We start from the raw sequence: 14,919 nt of genomic DNA, 5'->3' as shown, positions 1-14,919 counted from the left end.
GCGCGCATGCGCGCGGGGGCCGCGCCGCTGCGCAGGCGCTCGGCGGGGCGGGGCGCCGACGGGAGCGCGCCCGGCGCAAGATGGCGGCGGCCATGCGAGGCCCGGGCGCTGCGTGTGCGCAGCGGGCGGTGGCGCGGCCCGGGCGGCAGGCGCGGCGGCGACGCTAGCCCGGCCCTCGGCCCCTGCTCGCGGCCCCCGCTCCGCCGGCCTCGGCCGACATGGACCTGCCCGTGGGCCCCGGCGCGGCGGGGCCCAGCAACGTCCCGGCCTTCCTGACCAAGCTCTGGACCCTCGTGAGCGACCCCGACACGGACGCGCTCATCTGTTGGAGCCCGGTGAGGGGCGGGGGACCCGGCCGGCCTGCGCGCGGCGAGGCCTCGGGAGGTGGGGGCGTGCCGGGCCGTCACCTGTGGCCTCGCTGGGGCTGCGGTGGACGGACGGTGGTCGGTGGGCAGGGCGCCCGCCTGGACGGGGGTGTGCAGCCTGCTGCACGACAGGGCGGCGCTGGTCACCTTGGCGGAAAGGCTGGTGCGGGGCCTGCTGTGAGGGGACCCCGCAGCCCAGCGGGCAGAGAGGGGCTGCTGAACGGGCAGTGGACAGCGTTGCCCCCTGACAGGGCTGGACGGGGGTGTGGAGGCAGCTGGACCAGGACGTGGTGAGCGGGGGACCTGCTGTGAGGGGACCCCGCAGCCCAGCGGGCAGAGAGGGGCTGCTGAACGGGCAGTGGACAGCTGTGCCCTGCACAGGGCTGCACGACAGGGCGTCTCTGGTCACCTTGGCGAAGGGATGCGGTGAGTGGGTGGCCTGCTGTGTCAGTGGACCCCCACAGCCCAGAGGGGCTCATGAACAGGCTCCTCTCGTGAGCAGCCCCTCGGCCAGGGAGCCGCTGACCAGTTCTGTGCAGGATGCCAGCAGGGCCAGGTCACAGCGCAGCTAGTCGGGCCAGCAATGCACCTGGACGCTGGTTCCAGGCCCAGCGGCTCCACTTCCGATCCAGCTCCTGCCGGTGGGCAGGGGAAGTGGTAGGGGACAGGCCAAAGCCATGGGACCCTGCCCCGGTGGGGGAGAGCCAGAGGAGGCTCCTGAGTTCTCCTTGGCCTAGCTGGCCATTGTAGCCATCTGGAAAGCATACCAGTGAGTGGAAGAGCTCTCTGTTTTAAGTAACAAAGCTCCCCTGGTTTAGCTTGTGTGTCTTAACACGTTAAGAACTGAGGGAGGCGTGTGGCCCAGCAGGGCTGGCCGCGTGAGGGCAGAGGCTCCGGGCACCTCCCAGGCCAGCCGTAGTCCTCGGGTTTCAGGGCAGCGGGAGACCATGTAGGAGCTGGCTGTCCCCGGGACGGGTTACACTTCGTGGGTGAGCTCATTCTCATAGGGCTGGCAGGGCCTGGGCAGCGTCACCCAGCGATCCCACAGGCCTCGCCCGTGCCTGCCACCATTGCGTGTCTGTGTGGCAGCGGGCGAAGCCTGCTGTGTGATCTGTTCGTCCTTCAGTGAGGAGATGGGGCTCTCGGGTGTCAGGAAGGTATTAGCATGGTAAGATGTAGAAGCCTGGGCAGGCTAACCAGCGGCTGCCCCACTTCCCGTCCAGCTCCCAGCTGCGGCCTGAGAAGGCAGTGGAGGACAGCCTAGCCTTGCCCCTGAGCCTGCTTGCATGCATGGTCTTATCCTGAGTTTCATGTGGGGCCCACCTTCCCCTGCCTAAAGACGCAGAGAAGCAGGCGGCAGGTGCAAAGACAAGGCGGCCCCACACTGTCCTGCCAGTATCCTCCTGCCCATGGCCAGGAGGACAGGAATGGGAGATGGCCACACCCAGGACACCTGCCGAGCACCACAGCCCCCTTGGGGAAAGGCCTGGGGAGGGACCTGAGAACCTCCCGCAAGGGGTCTGGCTGACTGGAGCCCTCAGGCCTGTGGGCGCTGAGCCGAGGGAGAGGCCAGCCCCTGCAGGACAGAGCTGGGACCAAAGAGAGTGGGTCTGGGGTGGGCCGCCGTGTCCTGTGGCCACCTGCGGCTGCCTCACCGCGCCCGTGCCCTTGGTGCTGAGCGCTCCTGTGCCTCAGGGCTCCGAGGACCTGCCACGCATTGCTGTCGGCTGAGCAGGGCAGGCCTCCCTGGGGCGGGGGGGACTGGGGCAAGCAGACGCACAGTTCTGTGGCCATGCCGAGGTGTTGGTGCCATGCACGGTGAATGCAAATGCAGGGCCTGGCGTCACCTGCTCCTGCCTGCTCCCGACTCCTCGGCCAGCTCTTCACTACACCCAGGAAGGACTGACCAATAGCGGAGGGGCCCAGGTGGCAGGGACCCAGAAGCCTGACCCACCCAGCACTGTGAACCAAGAGGCTAGGGGCCCAGACTTCCTCCTGCCTGAACTCAGCACTCAGCAGTGGCGTGGAGTTCTTGTGTCCAGGACCCAATAAACAGCTGACAGAGGAGTCAGCACCACGGCATAGCAAGCCTAGCCTCTGCCTGCGGTGCTGACATCCTGTGGGCGCTCCTCCACTTCCCGTCCAGTTCCAAGCTTGTAGCCTGGGAAGGCAGTGGAGGGTGGCCCACGTGCCTGGACCCCAGACCCACATGGGAGACCCAGAGGAGTTTCTCGGCTCCTGGTTTTGGACCAGCGCAGCTCTAGCCGTGGGGGCAACGAGTGGAAGAGCTGGCCCCAGCTAGGCTCCTCTCTTCTCTGTGGAACTCTGCCTTTAGACGAGGGGATGGAGAAGAGAGAAGCCAGCAGGCAAGAGACAGCATGGGGGCGGGGGCAGCTCCTCCAGGCCTAGGGCCGTGCGGTGCACACACCTTCCCACCCGAGGACCTGTGGGGGCAGTGCTCGTGGCCACACTTGTCCCAACAGTGCAGAGGAGGGCATCTGGCCATCCTTGCTTGGCCTCCTGCAAGTGCGATGGCCACAGCTGGCTGCGAGGACGTCAGGGACATCTGGACTGAGGGACACGGCTACCCGCGTGGCTGTCAGCTCAGCCAGGACGAGCCAGATCTGAAATCAGAAAGACCAAGGACCCCGATGCTTACCATGGGAGGGGGGCTCTGCTGTGCTGTGGCGAGGGCACCCCAAGCAGGAGGTCTGGGCGTGTGGGGGGCTCTGCTGTGCTGTGGCGAGGGCACCCCAAGCAGGAGGTCTGGGCGTGTGGGGGGCTCTGCTGTGCTGTGGCGAGGGCACCCCAAGCAGGAGGTCTGGGCGTGTGGGGGGCTCTGCTGTGCTGTGATGAGGGCACCCCAAGCAGGAGGTCTGGGCGTGTGGGGGGCTCTGCTGTGATGAGGGCACCCCGAGGCAGGAGATCTGGGTGTGGGGGGGGCTCTGCTGTGCTGTGGCGAGGGCACCCCAAGGCATCAGAATAAGAGCTAGAGACAGGAAAACTGGCAGCATCGGCAGAGTCTTACGGGATGACGTCAGGGGAGGCCAGGGGACCCAGGCTCTGCCCTTAGTGCTGTCGTTTGGATAGATTCTGGTTACATTCCTGGTTACCCCACTGTGACCCAACGCCTGCTCGTGTGCCTGGTAAGGCAGCAAAGGACAGCGCCCATGGGGGAGACCTGGAAGAAACCTCTGGTCATTGCAGACATTTGGGGAAAGACCCAAAGGATGGAATGTCTGTCTGTCTCCCTTCCAAATAAATATGAAAAAGGAAAGTTTCCCAGACTTTGTAAAAGCCTTCACATCTTCCGTCTGAATATTGATACGTTCCTAGCAGAACAGCAGACAGCCAGACTAGGAAGTCTCACACTCGAGCCTCTGGAGAAGACTGGAGAGAGACCTTTAAAATAGTGGGTGTGGCCAGAGCCAGGACAGGGTGCGAGTGCTGTTGCACTGAGCCTGGTAGGGAGACGCTGGTGTGCAGGAGAGCTGGAGTGGGTCAGGCTAGACAAGGCAGCACCCATTGGCATGGGACGCGGGGCTGGGGCTGGACCTGACCAGGCAACTGCAATCAGCAGTGTGTGCACAGGCTGACGGGTGACCGACTGAACTGGACCCTGTGCTGGCTGGCACGTGCGAGTCAGGTCGGGGGTCACCCCAGGTGAGGTTTCTTGGGGGGACACCTCACCTGGACCACTGGACTCAACAGTGCAGCCACAGGGAGTAGCACAGGATTTGTGGTCCAACCTTGGAATGCATGTGTCAGAACTGAACTTTCTCCATTGCTGAAGCCTGTGCAGTGGACAGCACGCCCAGGTGCATGTGGGGAACAAGCTGGCCAGCTCCTTTGGCCACGTCGGGAGACGGAGAGCAGCCAGGTTGGACAGCTCCTGGCTGAGCTCTGGCAGTGTCTGGGAGAGTGGCTGCACTGGGGTGGGCTGTCGGCCAGCGGACCTGGGGAGGATCTCCTGGAGCTTGAAGCAGTGAGACCAACAGATGTCGGTGTCAAAACCACCCAGGCAAACCCTGGTAAGAGGACATCAAGTGGACAGCCCCATCCCCCAGCACTGATGGAGTTGGCAGACAGGAGTTACCCCCACCCCCAGATACAGGAGAAAAGAGAAGAAAAGGAAAATTAGAAGCATTTGTCCCACCTTCCCCCAGGCCTCGACCTCTCCCTGTGCAGTTAGTGGTCCTCATGGGCCTGCATGCTTGTGAACTGTGTAGGCAACATCAAAAATTTTTAAAAAGAGCCCAGTGGCGTGGCCTAGCGGCTGAAGTCCTCACCTTGAGCACAGCAGGATCCCATATGAGCGCCAGTTCTAGTCCTGGCAGCTCCGCTTCCCATCCAGCTCCCTGCCTGTGTCCTGGGAAAGCAGTCGAGGACTGCTTTGGGACCCTGCACCCACGTGGGATACCCAGAAGAGGATCTGGGCTCCTGGCTTCAGATCGGCATATCATCGGCCGTTGTGCTCACTTGGGGAGTGAATCATCGGATGGAAGATCTTCCTTTCTGTCTCTACTCCTCTCTGTATATCTGACTTTCCAATAAATAAATAAATCTTTAAAAAAAAAAAAACAAGGTAGGGAAAGGAAGTGTTTGCCCACGCTTGGCCCACAGTAGGGGAGAGTCTATGGCGACAGGAGGCCACAACGGCCCTCGCAGGGTGTGTCCTGGTGGTGACAGCACAGGAGTCGCATCGGAACCAAAGGGGGCTTGAAAGCCACCTGGCCCGCCCGTGCTTAGAAGCCCCAGTGGCTGTGTGAGCAGTACTGCAGTGAGGGGTCAGCAAGGATGGAGATGCAGCTGCAGTGTGGGACGCGTTGTCCGAGTACTGCGAGTCAGCTGTTGAAGAGTCGAGCGTTGAGGAAGAGAACCGTGCGGCTTGTGGAGCTGCTGTGTGAGCGCTGCCTCCGCACTTAATGACCCGGAACCACAGGCGCTGTTAGCTCAGCTGTGAGCGTCGCTCGAGGCTGCAGGTATCCAGGGCTGGCAGCGTCTCAGCACTCACAAGGCTCACCTGCGCAAGGAGGGCCGCCTCGGGGCTTGCGCTGTGGGCTCTTGGCCAGCCCAGCTCTCCCCTGGCCGCGGGCCAGGGCCTTCAGTGCGCTCCTGCGCAGGCCTCAGAGCTGCCAGTGCGAGTCACAGCGCAGGCCAACCCCGGGCCGCTCAGCCCCCTGGGTCCCACGGAGGGAGCGGCACATGCAGGGCCAGGACTGTACTGCCAAGTGCTGCCCGAAGAGCGTGCAGGACTTACCTGTGGTGCTGTGCTCATCAAGACTGGCAGGAGTGGCCGCACGCAGGGAGGTCAGCTGTGTGTGGCAAGTGGCCTGCTCAGCCCAGTGCAGGGCCGGGCCAGCAGGCCCCAGGTGAAGGCTACACAGCCTGCCTGTGGGTCAGTCCGGGCAGAAGCATGAAACAGGAAGAGGCTAATGCTGTCAGGTGAGAAAATCTCTTTCTCACAGAAAGATCTTCAGGCTGCTGCTTTGCTCCTCAAACAGTTGCGACAGCCGGAGCTGCGCCGATCCGGAGCCAGGAGCCAGGAGCCTCTTCTGGGTCTCCCACACAGGTGCAGGGTCCCAAGGCTTTCGACCGTCCTCTGCTACTTTCCCAGGCCACGAGCAGGGAAGCAGATGGGAAGTGGAGCAGCTGGGACACGAACCAGCACGCATTTGGATTGCCAGCACCCCTGGGTGGAGGATGAGCCTGCCACACCACCGCAGCAGCCCAGAACTTCAGCCACCGCCGGCAGCTCAGGAGGAGGCCCTTGGGATTTGTTTTGTTTTTTGTGAGAAAGGACTTATATTTAGCTTTTAGGTTTGCCCTGTGCTGGTTCACTTGTCAGCCGAGACCATGAGCTGGAGCCGTGTGCAGGTCCCCGCGTGGTTGCAGGCACCCCGCTGCGTTAGCGGAAATCCAGTGGGAAGCCCTGGCTCGCTGCTCCAGAATGTGGGCATCCCCACCAGGCCTCGGCCCTGAGGCACAGCCTGAAGAGACTGGCTGGCCAGGAGCTCGCCAGCACCCCCAGCTGGCCGCCCTCACACCCAGGGTGGCCCACATCTGAGCCCGTGGGGCTCTAGCCCTGTGCAGAAGGCCCAGCAGTTCAACAAAGTCTTGAGAGACAACTGGGCCTACACGAAAGTGTGTGTGGCCAATGTGTGGGTGTGTCCACTCCGAGGGGATCCTGCAGGCGCCACCAGCGGGCTGCACACAAGTGTGTGTGGCCAGTGTGTGGGTGCACGGGGCATCACCTCTGAGGGGATCCGAGGGGAGCAGCGGTTATTGCCGTATGTTGGGAAGGAGCAAGGGGCAGATGCTGGAGCAGCTGGTTGAACGCCTGCTTCAAGGCTCAGCGGCACTTGCTGGGCACCGTGAGGGTGCCCCCGCCCCAGGTGGGAGACTCCGTTGCACTCCTGACGGCTGAGTTAAGCCTGGCTGAGCCCCTGCTCTCTGGGAGCTTTGGGGTGTGGACTGTGTATCTGCTTTCCAAATAAATGATAATGACGATCAGAAACAGCCATTCTAAGAAAGAGAAAACAGACTTAGGGGACGAGAGGCCGAAGGGCCCATGCCCACAGCCCAGCCCGGTCCTGTGTGCTGGACTCGCTCCCCACGCCTCCAGGTATCCCCACACCACAGGCCTCCCCGTGGCGCCCTCCAGCCTACTGCGCAGGTGACCGGGACTACTCCAGGGTGCACTTTGTTTAAATTTTAATGTTTCCTTAATTTCATTTACTTGAAATAACGGTAGAATGAGGGAGCGAGGAGGAAGACTTTCCTTCCACAACCAGGCTGGCCGGGCCAGAGGCAGCACCCAGAGCTCTATCTGGGTGTTCTGTATGAACGGCAGGGCCCAGGCAGCCGAGCCTGCCCAGGTCATGTCCACTGAGGGCTTGGCCCCACTCCCCACGCATCACTCCTTTCATTCTTAGACACGTCTTTGTCACCATCCCAGTGGATTCCAATCCTCTCGCTGCAGTCTGTCCAGCTCTGGACCAGTGCTTATGAGATGGTCGCAGCAGGGGACATGGGGCCCCCGGGGACTACCCCCTGTTACGTTGGGTGAGCTGCGTCTACCTTCTGGTAGAAGGACCGTTCCTGAAACGCCTCTGGTGAGGCAGGGAGCACTCTGGGGGGACGTGGCTGCAGGTGCAGCCCCAGCGCAGTGGGCCCACCTGCAGATGCACGGGGGAGAGTAGCCAGCATGCTCCACTGCTCGAGGCAGTGCTTCCGCTGTCGGTCCAGCGCCCCCCCTGAGGGCGCCACAGTGACCCAGCAGGCCTGAGCGCACAGGGAGCGCCCGCCCAGCCACCGCGTCCTACAAGTTGTTTGCAGTTGAGTTTGAGAGCAGATCTCATCTACTGATTCATTCCCCACCTGCCTCCAGTGCTCGGGGCTGGGTGAGGCCCTGCCCAGCAACCTGGCACCGGGAGCCAGGCTCCTGGGCCAGTCTGGGTGGGACTGAGGGAGAACTCGGCCCCTCACTCTGACAGGGGAAGCGCCGTCCCAGGCCACGCCTTGCAGGTGCCTCTTCTTTTTCTTTCTTTCCTTTTTTTTTTTGTTTTGTTTTGTTTTTTAAGTTTTATTTATTTTAATTGGAAAGGCAGGTACACAGAGACGAGGAGAGACAGAGGAAAATGCTCCATCCGCTGGTTCACTCCCCAAGCGGCTGCAACAGCTGGAGCTGAGCTGAAGCCAGGAGCCTCTCCTGACCTGTCCCTCACGTGGGTGCAGGGCTGCAAGGCTTTGAGCCGTCCTCGGCTGCTTTCGCAGGCCACAAGTAGGGAGCTGGCTGGGAAGTGGAGCTGCTGGGACACGAACTGATGCCCTCTTGGGATCCCGGTGCTTGGAGGTGGAGGATTAGCCGATCAGCCATTGAGCCAAGCCCTGCAGTGGTCCCCTGGAATCTGCCCTCCGGAGGCTCAGGCCGTACCTGGCACCACCCCTTCCCTCGGCATCGGGACAGCCCTGCCTTCAGCGATCCTGAGCCACAGGAAGGGCTGAAGCTGTCGGCACAGAGGAGCGGTGCTGGCTCTGCACACAGCTCTGTCTCAGCATGCTGGAGATGACTGACGGGAAGTGCACTGGGTGTGGCAGGCTCAGATGTAAGCCTGTTTTTCGGGCTGCTGCAGGGCAGTCCTGCTGCCCCATGAGGGACTCACCTGGAGTTCCGGCCACTCCTGTCACCCTGGCCCACATCAGCTACTGTGCATGTGTGCGGAGTGAGCCGGTCGGTGGGAGATCTTAGGAGGCGGAGCAGACAAGGGCGAGTGTTAGCCTAGGAGCTGCAGCTGCCACCTGCCACTCTGGGACCCCGTGTGGGTGTCAGGTCATGTCCTGGCTGCTCCACCCGTCGTCCAGCTCCCTGCTTATGGCCAAAGCAGTACTAGACGGCCTAAACCCTTAGAGCCCCGCATCTGTGCGGGAGACCAGGAAGAGGCTGCTAGCTCTAGCCTGGCCCAGTCAAAGATGAACTAAGTTAATACAAATGAAACCATACTCACGGAGACCTGTGAGGTGACGTTGCAGGTTTCCCGGCACGCTCCTCTGGCTTGACTCCATCTTTGTGTGGCCTGCATCCTCCTTGTTGCTGGTCCACGTGGACTTGCGGTCCGGCTCAGCCATCCCTGGTGTTCCTGGTGTCTTGGGTCCCCCTGCTGTCCTGTCTGGCTGGAGCAGCCCTGGCCCTGCTCCCTGACCATCTCACCCCATCACATGCCTGCCATGCGGTGCGGTATAGCAGAGAGGGGCTGGGGCTGGATGAGACGCTCAGGAGTTTGAGCATGTGCGTGTGTCACACCCCTGCACGGCACTTTCCAGACTGGACATGGTTTCAGTAAGCTGGGTTCATGCCCTGGCGCACCCAGCTCTGCCAGGCGTAGGGTCCTGCCAGCCCAGCCGGCATCACAGTGCGCACTGCCCTGGCCTGCATGGGTCAGTGGCATGTGGCTCCCACACTCAGGGTTTCTTCATTAGTATTATTATTGGAAAGACTGAGTTAAAGATGGATGTTACGGCCATTGGTTCACTCCCTCTGGGGAGGGCCACCCATCTACTCTCCCACGGCCGCCAGCACGTTCCCACTGGGCCACTTGCTGGGTGCTTCTCCTTTATGCTCCCCTCACACCAGACAATCTTTTTTTTTTTTAATTTTAACTTTTTCCATACTCAGCTGCTTTCCCAGGCCACAAGCAGGGAGCTGGATGGGAAGTGGGCCGGGATTAGAACTGGTGCTCACATGGGATCCCCCACGCATTCAAGGCGTGGACTTTAGTCGCCAGGCCACGGCGCCTTCCCAATTCTTTGTGACCGCTGCTCCAAGTTCTGTAATGCTTTTTCAGGTTCTCCCCCGACCTTTCGCTCCAACATCTCCATGTAGTTCCCCTGTGGCATTCATTCCTTTGGCGATGCCCTCCCGATAGGTGAGGTGTGGTCACAAAGGAACTGTCCTCATGAGCCCACTGACCGGGCTCCCTGGCTGTGCTAGAAGGTGGCCTCCACCCAGCCTCGCCACCGGCCCCTGGACTTGTTGCAGGCCGCTGGCTCGGCTGCTTGTGGGTCCCCTCTCCACTCCCCTGTTACTGCGGAGCTGTGTCTAGGCGGAGGGCTTTCCCGAGCTCAGGACACCTAGGGTGCAGCTGTGTGGCACCACTGGGTGGGAAAGAAGTGTCCTACAGTGTCTTCACATACTCCTTATGGAAAAGGCCTTTCTATCCTGTGACAGCTTCCTGTCACCAGAGATGAGCGACCCTGCTGGGGAGTCTGCAGAGAGCTGCGCAGCAGACAGGCCCTGACCGGTCTCTGCGCGGGTGTCTCGTAGCAGCCCGAGGTGGGCTGTGCTGTGTCGCACCCCCATCACTGCAGCTCCGGGCTGTGGGCTCCGCCGGCTGACCACCTCTTCTCGGGCGGTTTAGAGGCGTGCCAGTCCCGGCCAGACCTCAGGCCCTTGGCTCTTTCTCATGCCCAACTGCTTGTACCAACCCTGCCTCACGTACACTCTTCCAGTTGCCAGCTGTGCCAGGAGGCTGGGCTCCTGTCAGCCCTCCAGTGGCAGTTGTGCCTGGGGACTCCCCAGCAGATGGACCTGCAGGTGGGGGTGCTGTTGAACATGAAGCCCTTGTCTTGGGAGCCCCCCTCTGGCCACACGGCCTGCACCTCTTGTCAACGGGCAAGCGCAGTGCAGCACGGGAGGCAGGTGTCGGGAGGGTGGCCCCACACTGCCTGCTCACCTGTGACCACTGCTTGTCTCCGGCAGAGCGGGAACAGCTTCCACGTGTTCGACCAGGGCCAGTTTGCCAAGGAGGTCCTGCCCAAGTACTTCAAGCACAGCAACATGGCCAGCTTCGTGCGGCAGCTCAACATGTGTGAGTGACCGCCTGCAGGCCGGCCACCAGCGCCTGTGCCCGGGGAGGGTCCTCGTGCGGGACGCAGAGCCAGGCTGGGGTCTGGTGAGGGCCTGAGGCCGAGCTGCCCCCTCGTATGCGCAGACGGCTTCCGGAAGGTGGTCCGCATCGAGCAGGGCGGCCTGGTGAAGCCCGAGAGGGACGACACCGAGTTCCAGCATCCGTGCTTCCTGCGTGGCCAGGAGCAGCTGCTCGAGAACATCAAGAGGAAAGTGACCAGCGTGAGTGGCCACCTTGCCTGCCCGCCCCGGGGCGCTGTGCTCCCGGCCCTCCCCCACAGGCCTGGCAGGGGCCATCTCCCTGACTCCTTGTTTGCTGGGACCCAGGCGTCCACCCTGAAGAGTGAGGACATCAAGATACGCCAGGACAGTGTCACCAAGCTGCTGACGGACGTGCAGCTCATGAAGGGCAAGCAGGAGTGCATGGACTCCAAGCTGCTGGCCATGAAGCAGTAGGTGACACCCCCACCCTGCCTTCCCTGGGGACGGGGTGGCCAATGCCAGTGCTCTGATCCCTGCTTGCTGCCCAGGCTGAGAACCAGCAAGGGTCCGTGCTCCCCTCCCCGGCACTCCCGCTGCCCCTGCAGCCCCTGGCATGCTGGCCCGTGCCTCTGTCCCGGCCTGGCCAGGACGCCCTCCCACTTGTGTCTGAAGCCCAGCAGCTCGTGGTCAAGGTTGTGGCTCACTCCTTGATAAGGTCCCCAGGGTTCTGGGGATCCCCTAGTCTGGGTGCTCAGGCAGCTGACCTCACCCACGAGGGAGAGGCCCAGGGCGTGATGCCCCACACCTGAGGAGGCCATGAGCACTGCCCTGGGGAGACTGCATGAACATGTACCCGGCCCACGTGGCCAGTGGGTCACGTGTCCACACAGCAGACGTCACTGTTGGGCCCAGCTGGGGCTGTGCGGCCACGTGAGCTGGAACCTGTTCCCTCAGTTCTGGTGGGGGCAGCATTCAAGGGTGCAAGGTCCCCAGGGGTTAGGCCCAGAGCAGTGGACACAGGCTGGGAGCCGGGAGCCACGTACCCCAGCCCAAGCCCAGGCCTGTGTGTTGCAGCGAGAACGAGGCCCTGTGGCGCGAAGTGGCCAGCCTGCGGCAGAAGCACGTCCAGCAGCAGAAAGTGGTCAACAAGGTGGGGGCAAGGTGGCTCCCTCACCCCTCCCCACTGTCCCAGAGGTGGCCCGGAGTGACCAAGTGACCAAGTCCTCCCTCCCCACAGCTCATCCAGTTCCTGATCTCACTGGTGCAGTCCAACCGGATCCTGGGGGTGAAGAGAAAGATGTGAGAGCCGGGGCCCTGCACCTTGCACCCAGGCCTGGCCCCCCGGGCTTGGGGCGGCTGCTAACCCCGCCCCTTCCCCGCAGCCCCCTGATGCTGAATGACAGCAGCTCCGCACATTCCATGCCCAAGTTCGGCCGGCAGTACTCCCTGGAGCACGTCCCCGGGGCCGGCCCCTACGCGGTGAGCGCCGGGGGCCTGGCGGGGGCCAGGTGGGACGGGTGCTGGCCCGGGCACGGGGGCCAGGCAACCGCCTGCCTCTGCTTGCAGGCCCCAGCCCCAGCCTACAGCAGCTCCAGCCTCTACTCGACGGACACCAGCTCGGGACCCATCATCTCCGACATCACGGAGCTGACACCCTGCAGCCCGCTGGGCTCCGCCAGTGCCAGCGCAGACGAGAGGTGGGCTCAGGGTGGAGGGGGGCTCCCACTGATGGGTCTCGCCTTGTGTCCAGGGCCCCCTAGGGCAGGGCGTCAGGGGATTTGTTCTGACCATCCTCGCCTACTGTGCTAGGCCACTCTCCCACAGCCCCCTGGTGCGGGTCAAGGAGGAGCCCCCCAGCCCGCCACGGAGCCCTCGGGTGGAAGAGGCGAGTCCTGGGCGCCCATCCTCTGTGGACACCCCCCTGTCCCCAGACACCTTCATCGACTCCATCCTGTGGGAGAGCGAGCATGCCCCTGCAGCCGCCTCAGCTGCTGCCCTCCCGGAAGTGGGAGGCCGCCCCCCCTCGGCCCCACCGCCCCCCACCCCCGAGAAGTGCCTCAGCGTAGCCTGCCTGGACAAGTGAGTACCACTCCACCCCAGGGCCCTGGGCTACGCGACTTGTGGAGGGCAGGCGGGGCTCAGGTCTTTCCCCGAGGGAGGGCCTGTGGGTGGGCCACCAGCACTACAGAGGCAGGCTGGGGACGATTAGTGGCCCCTGCCCCAGTGCTCCTGGAGCATGTCCTGGCGGCCGCAGGGCCATGTCCTGCCCTGCCGCCCTGCCCTCCCGCATGGGGTAGGAGGTGGTACGCAGGGCCCTGTCCAGCGGCTAAGCCTGAGGCAGCGGTGCCTGCCGGCCCCCACCGCTATGGGGGCTCTTGTCTTTGTATCTTGCAGTGTGGCTCGCACTCCACAGATGTCTGGGGTCGCCCGCCTCCTCCCCTGCCCCTCCTTTCTGCATGGCCGAGTCCAGCCAGGGTTAGCGCTGCCCCCACAGGGGAGGGAGGGCTCTGCCCGAGCTCGGGCCCCTCCCACAGCCACAGATCCGGCCCAGCCAGGGCGTGGCACTAGGCCCTGCCCAGCTCTGCCCGTGCAGGCAGGACATGGGTCTCTGTCCGCCAGCCAGTGCCCTGGGAGCCTCCTCGCAGCCCTGCAGGGAGGGCCTGCGTGGCCCCAGGAGCTCATCCCCCAGCTCGCTCGGGTCCCCCAAAGGCAGTGGCAAGACTTCATCAGGCTCCACACCTGGGCCCGGCAGCCCCGACTGACACGGGCGGCCAGAGCTGCCCAAGCTGCCCGAGCGCATGCCAGGCCCCCAGGCGGAGCCTGTTGGGAGCACGCTGGGCAGGTCCTGGACCGCTGCTTCACCCGCCCACTCACTCTGGGCCAGGAACGAGCTCAGCGACCACCTGGACGCCATGGACTCGAACCTGGACAGCCTGCAGAACATGCTGAGCGGCCACGGCTTCAGCGTGGACACCAGCGCCCTGCTGGACGTGAGTCTGCCCGCCTGCCCCCCCCCACGCCCCGCCCCCCCCAGGCCCTGACTCCCTCCCTCCCTCCTGCAGCTGTTCAGCCCCTCCGTGACTCTGCCGGACATGAACCTGCCTGACCTGGACAGCAGCCTGGCCAGCGTGCGTGGGGGTAGGAGGGAGGGGGTGGGGGCGGGGCCAGCGGGAGCCTCACCTTGTCATCCCCACAGATCCAGGACCTGCTGTCTCCCCAGGAGCCCCCCAGGCCCCTGGAGGCTGAGAACGGCCCCGATTCAGGTGAGCCCGGCTCCCGCTCCCCTGCCAGCCCCTGCCTGGCCCTGCCTTCGCCCACTCACCACCCCACCCCACCCCACAGGCAAGCAGTTGGTCCACTACACAGCGCAGCCCCTGCTCCTGCTGGACCCCGACGCTGTGGACACGGGAAGCAGCGAGTTGCCAGTCCTCTTCGAGCTTGGCGAGGGTTCCTGCTTCTCCCAAGGAGAGGACTACTCGGACGACCCCACCATATCCCTGCTCACCGGCTCCGAGCCCCCCAAAGCCAAGGACCCTGCTGTCTCCTAGAGGGCCTGGAGGAGCCGGGCCGCCCGCCCATCTGCTTGCCGCCCCAGCGTCGGGCTGCTTTGGGCCGGCGGGCTGGGAGCCACAGTTGCCTTCACCCCTCCCAGTGTGCAGTGGTTCAGCGGTGCTTGGACTGAGCCTGCAGGCCACCCACGGCAAAGTTGTATTTTGGCTTTTTACTCATGAGCCCCCTTCCCCTCCCCCAGGCGGATGTGTGTCCCGGGCCGGAGGGTGAGACAGACGCATAAAGGGACAGGCTCAAGCTGCCGCCTCATGTGGTGGTTCCTCCCCCAGGGGGCTGGGTGTAAGCAGTGCCCTACATACCGGTCAGGGCCTGCCCACTGCCCTCCTGGCCACATGGTCACAGGCCCTGTTGACTGTGGGAGAGCTGGGACACCTGGAGTCTGGGGGCAGACACGCTGCAGGGGGTGTGGGCGGCCCCCACCACACCACAGGTATGCTGTGGTAGGGACGGGCAAAGCTGCCCCCCACCCCCAGTTGGTCGGCCTCCCTGACGGCCTGAGACTCTCCATCTAGGTCCTCCAGGGCCTGCTGGGCAGCAGCACCCTCCCACCTACAGGGTGTCACCCAGACAAGCCAACCAGGCTTCCGGCAGGCAGAG

The 14,919-nt window shown here is 63.6% G+C and overlaps 1 protein-coding gene across 4 annotated transcripts; it reads left to right on the top strand.

Annotated features, from left to right (window-relative positions):
* The first annotated feature begins 75 nt into the window (after positions 1-75).
* HSF1 (heat shock transcription factor 1) lies at positions 76-14,559 on the top strand. 4 transcript variants are annotated; one of them, XM_040991627.1, is made up of 14 exons: positions 139-335; positions 10,624-10,732; positions 10,856-10,992; positions 11,098-11,222; positions 11,827-11,902; positions 11,990-12,051; positions 12,135-12,231; positions 12,319-12,449; positions 12,562-12,831; positions 13,147-13,227; positions 13,637-13,742; positions 13,815-13,880; positions 13,949-14,015; positions 14,095-14,559. In XM_040991627.1, the coding sequence occupies exons 1-14, from the start codon at positions 219-221 to the stop codon at positions 14,298-14,300; spliced, it is 1,650 nt and encodes a 549-aa protein (XP_040847561.1). In that variant the 5' UTR covers positions 139-218; the 3' UTR covers positions 14,301-14,559. The 4 variants fall into 4 exon arrangements, with proteins under 4 accessions (XP_040847562.1, XP_040847561.1, XP_040847563.1 ...); XM_040991628.1 differs by lacking the exon at positions 13,147-13,227 and having other exon boundaries at positions 76-335; XM_040991629.1 differs by lacking the exon at positions 13,815-13,880.
* Positions 14,560-14,919: the final 360 nt, after the last annotated feature.

The sequence above is a fragment of the Ochotona curzoniae genome, unplaced genomic scaffold (assembly GCF_017591425.1).
Source record: "Ochotona curzoniae isolate NIBS_2020 unplaced genomic scaffold, NIBS_Ocur_1.0 contig_65, whole genome shotgun sequence".
NCBI lineage: Eukaryota > Metazoa > Chordata > Mammalia > Lagomorpha > Ochotonidae > Ochotona > Ochotona curzoniae.
The sequence above is the reverse complement of the archived record's forward strand: the minus strand, read 5'-3'. Positions and strand labels throughout refer to the sequence as shown.

Excerpts from the sequence above, each read along its gene's own strand:
- HSF1 (XM_040991627.1), top strand. The coding sequence starts at position 219 with ATGGACCTGCCCGTGGGCCCCGGCGCGGCGGGGCCCAGCAACGTCCCG. Across the intron at positions 12,232-12,318 it reads CCGGGGCCGGCCCCTACGCG|GCCCCAGCCCCAGCCTACAG; the intron begins GTGAGCGCCGGG and ends CTCTGCTTGCAG. Across the intron at positions 13,228-13,636 it reads CATGGCCGAGTCCAGCCAGG|GAACGAGCTCAGCGACCACC; the intron begins GTTAGCGCTGCC and ends ACTCTGGGCCAG.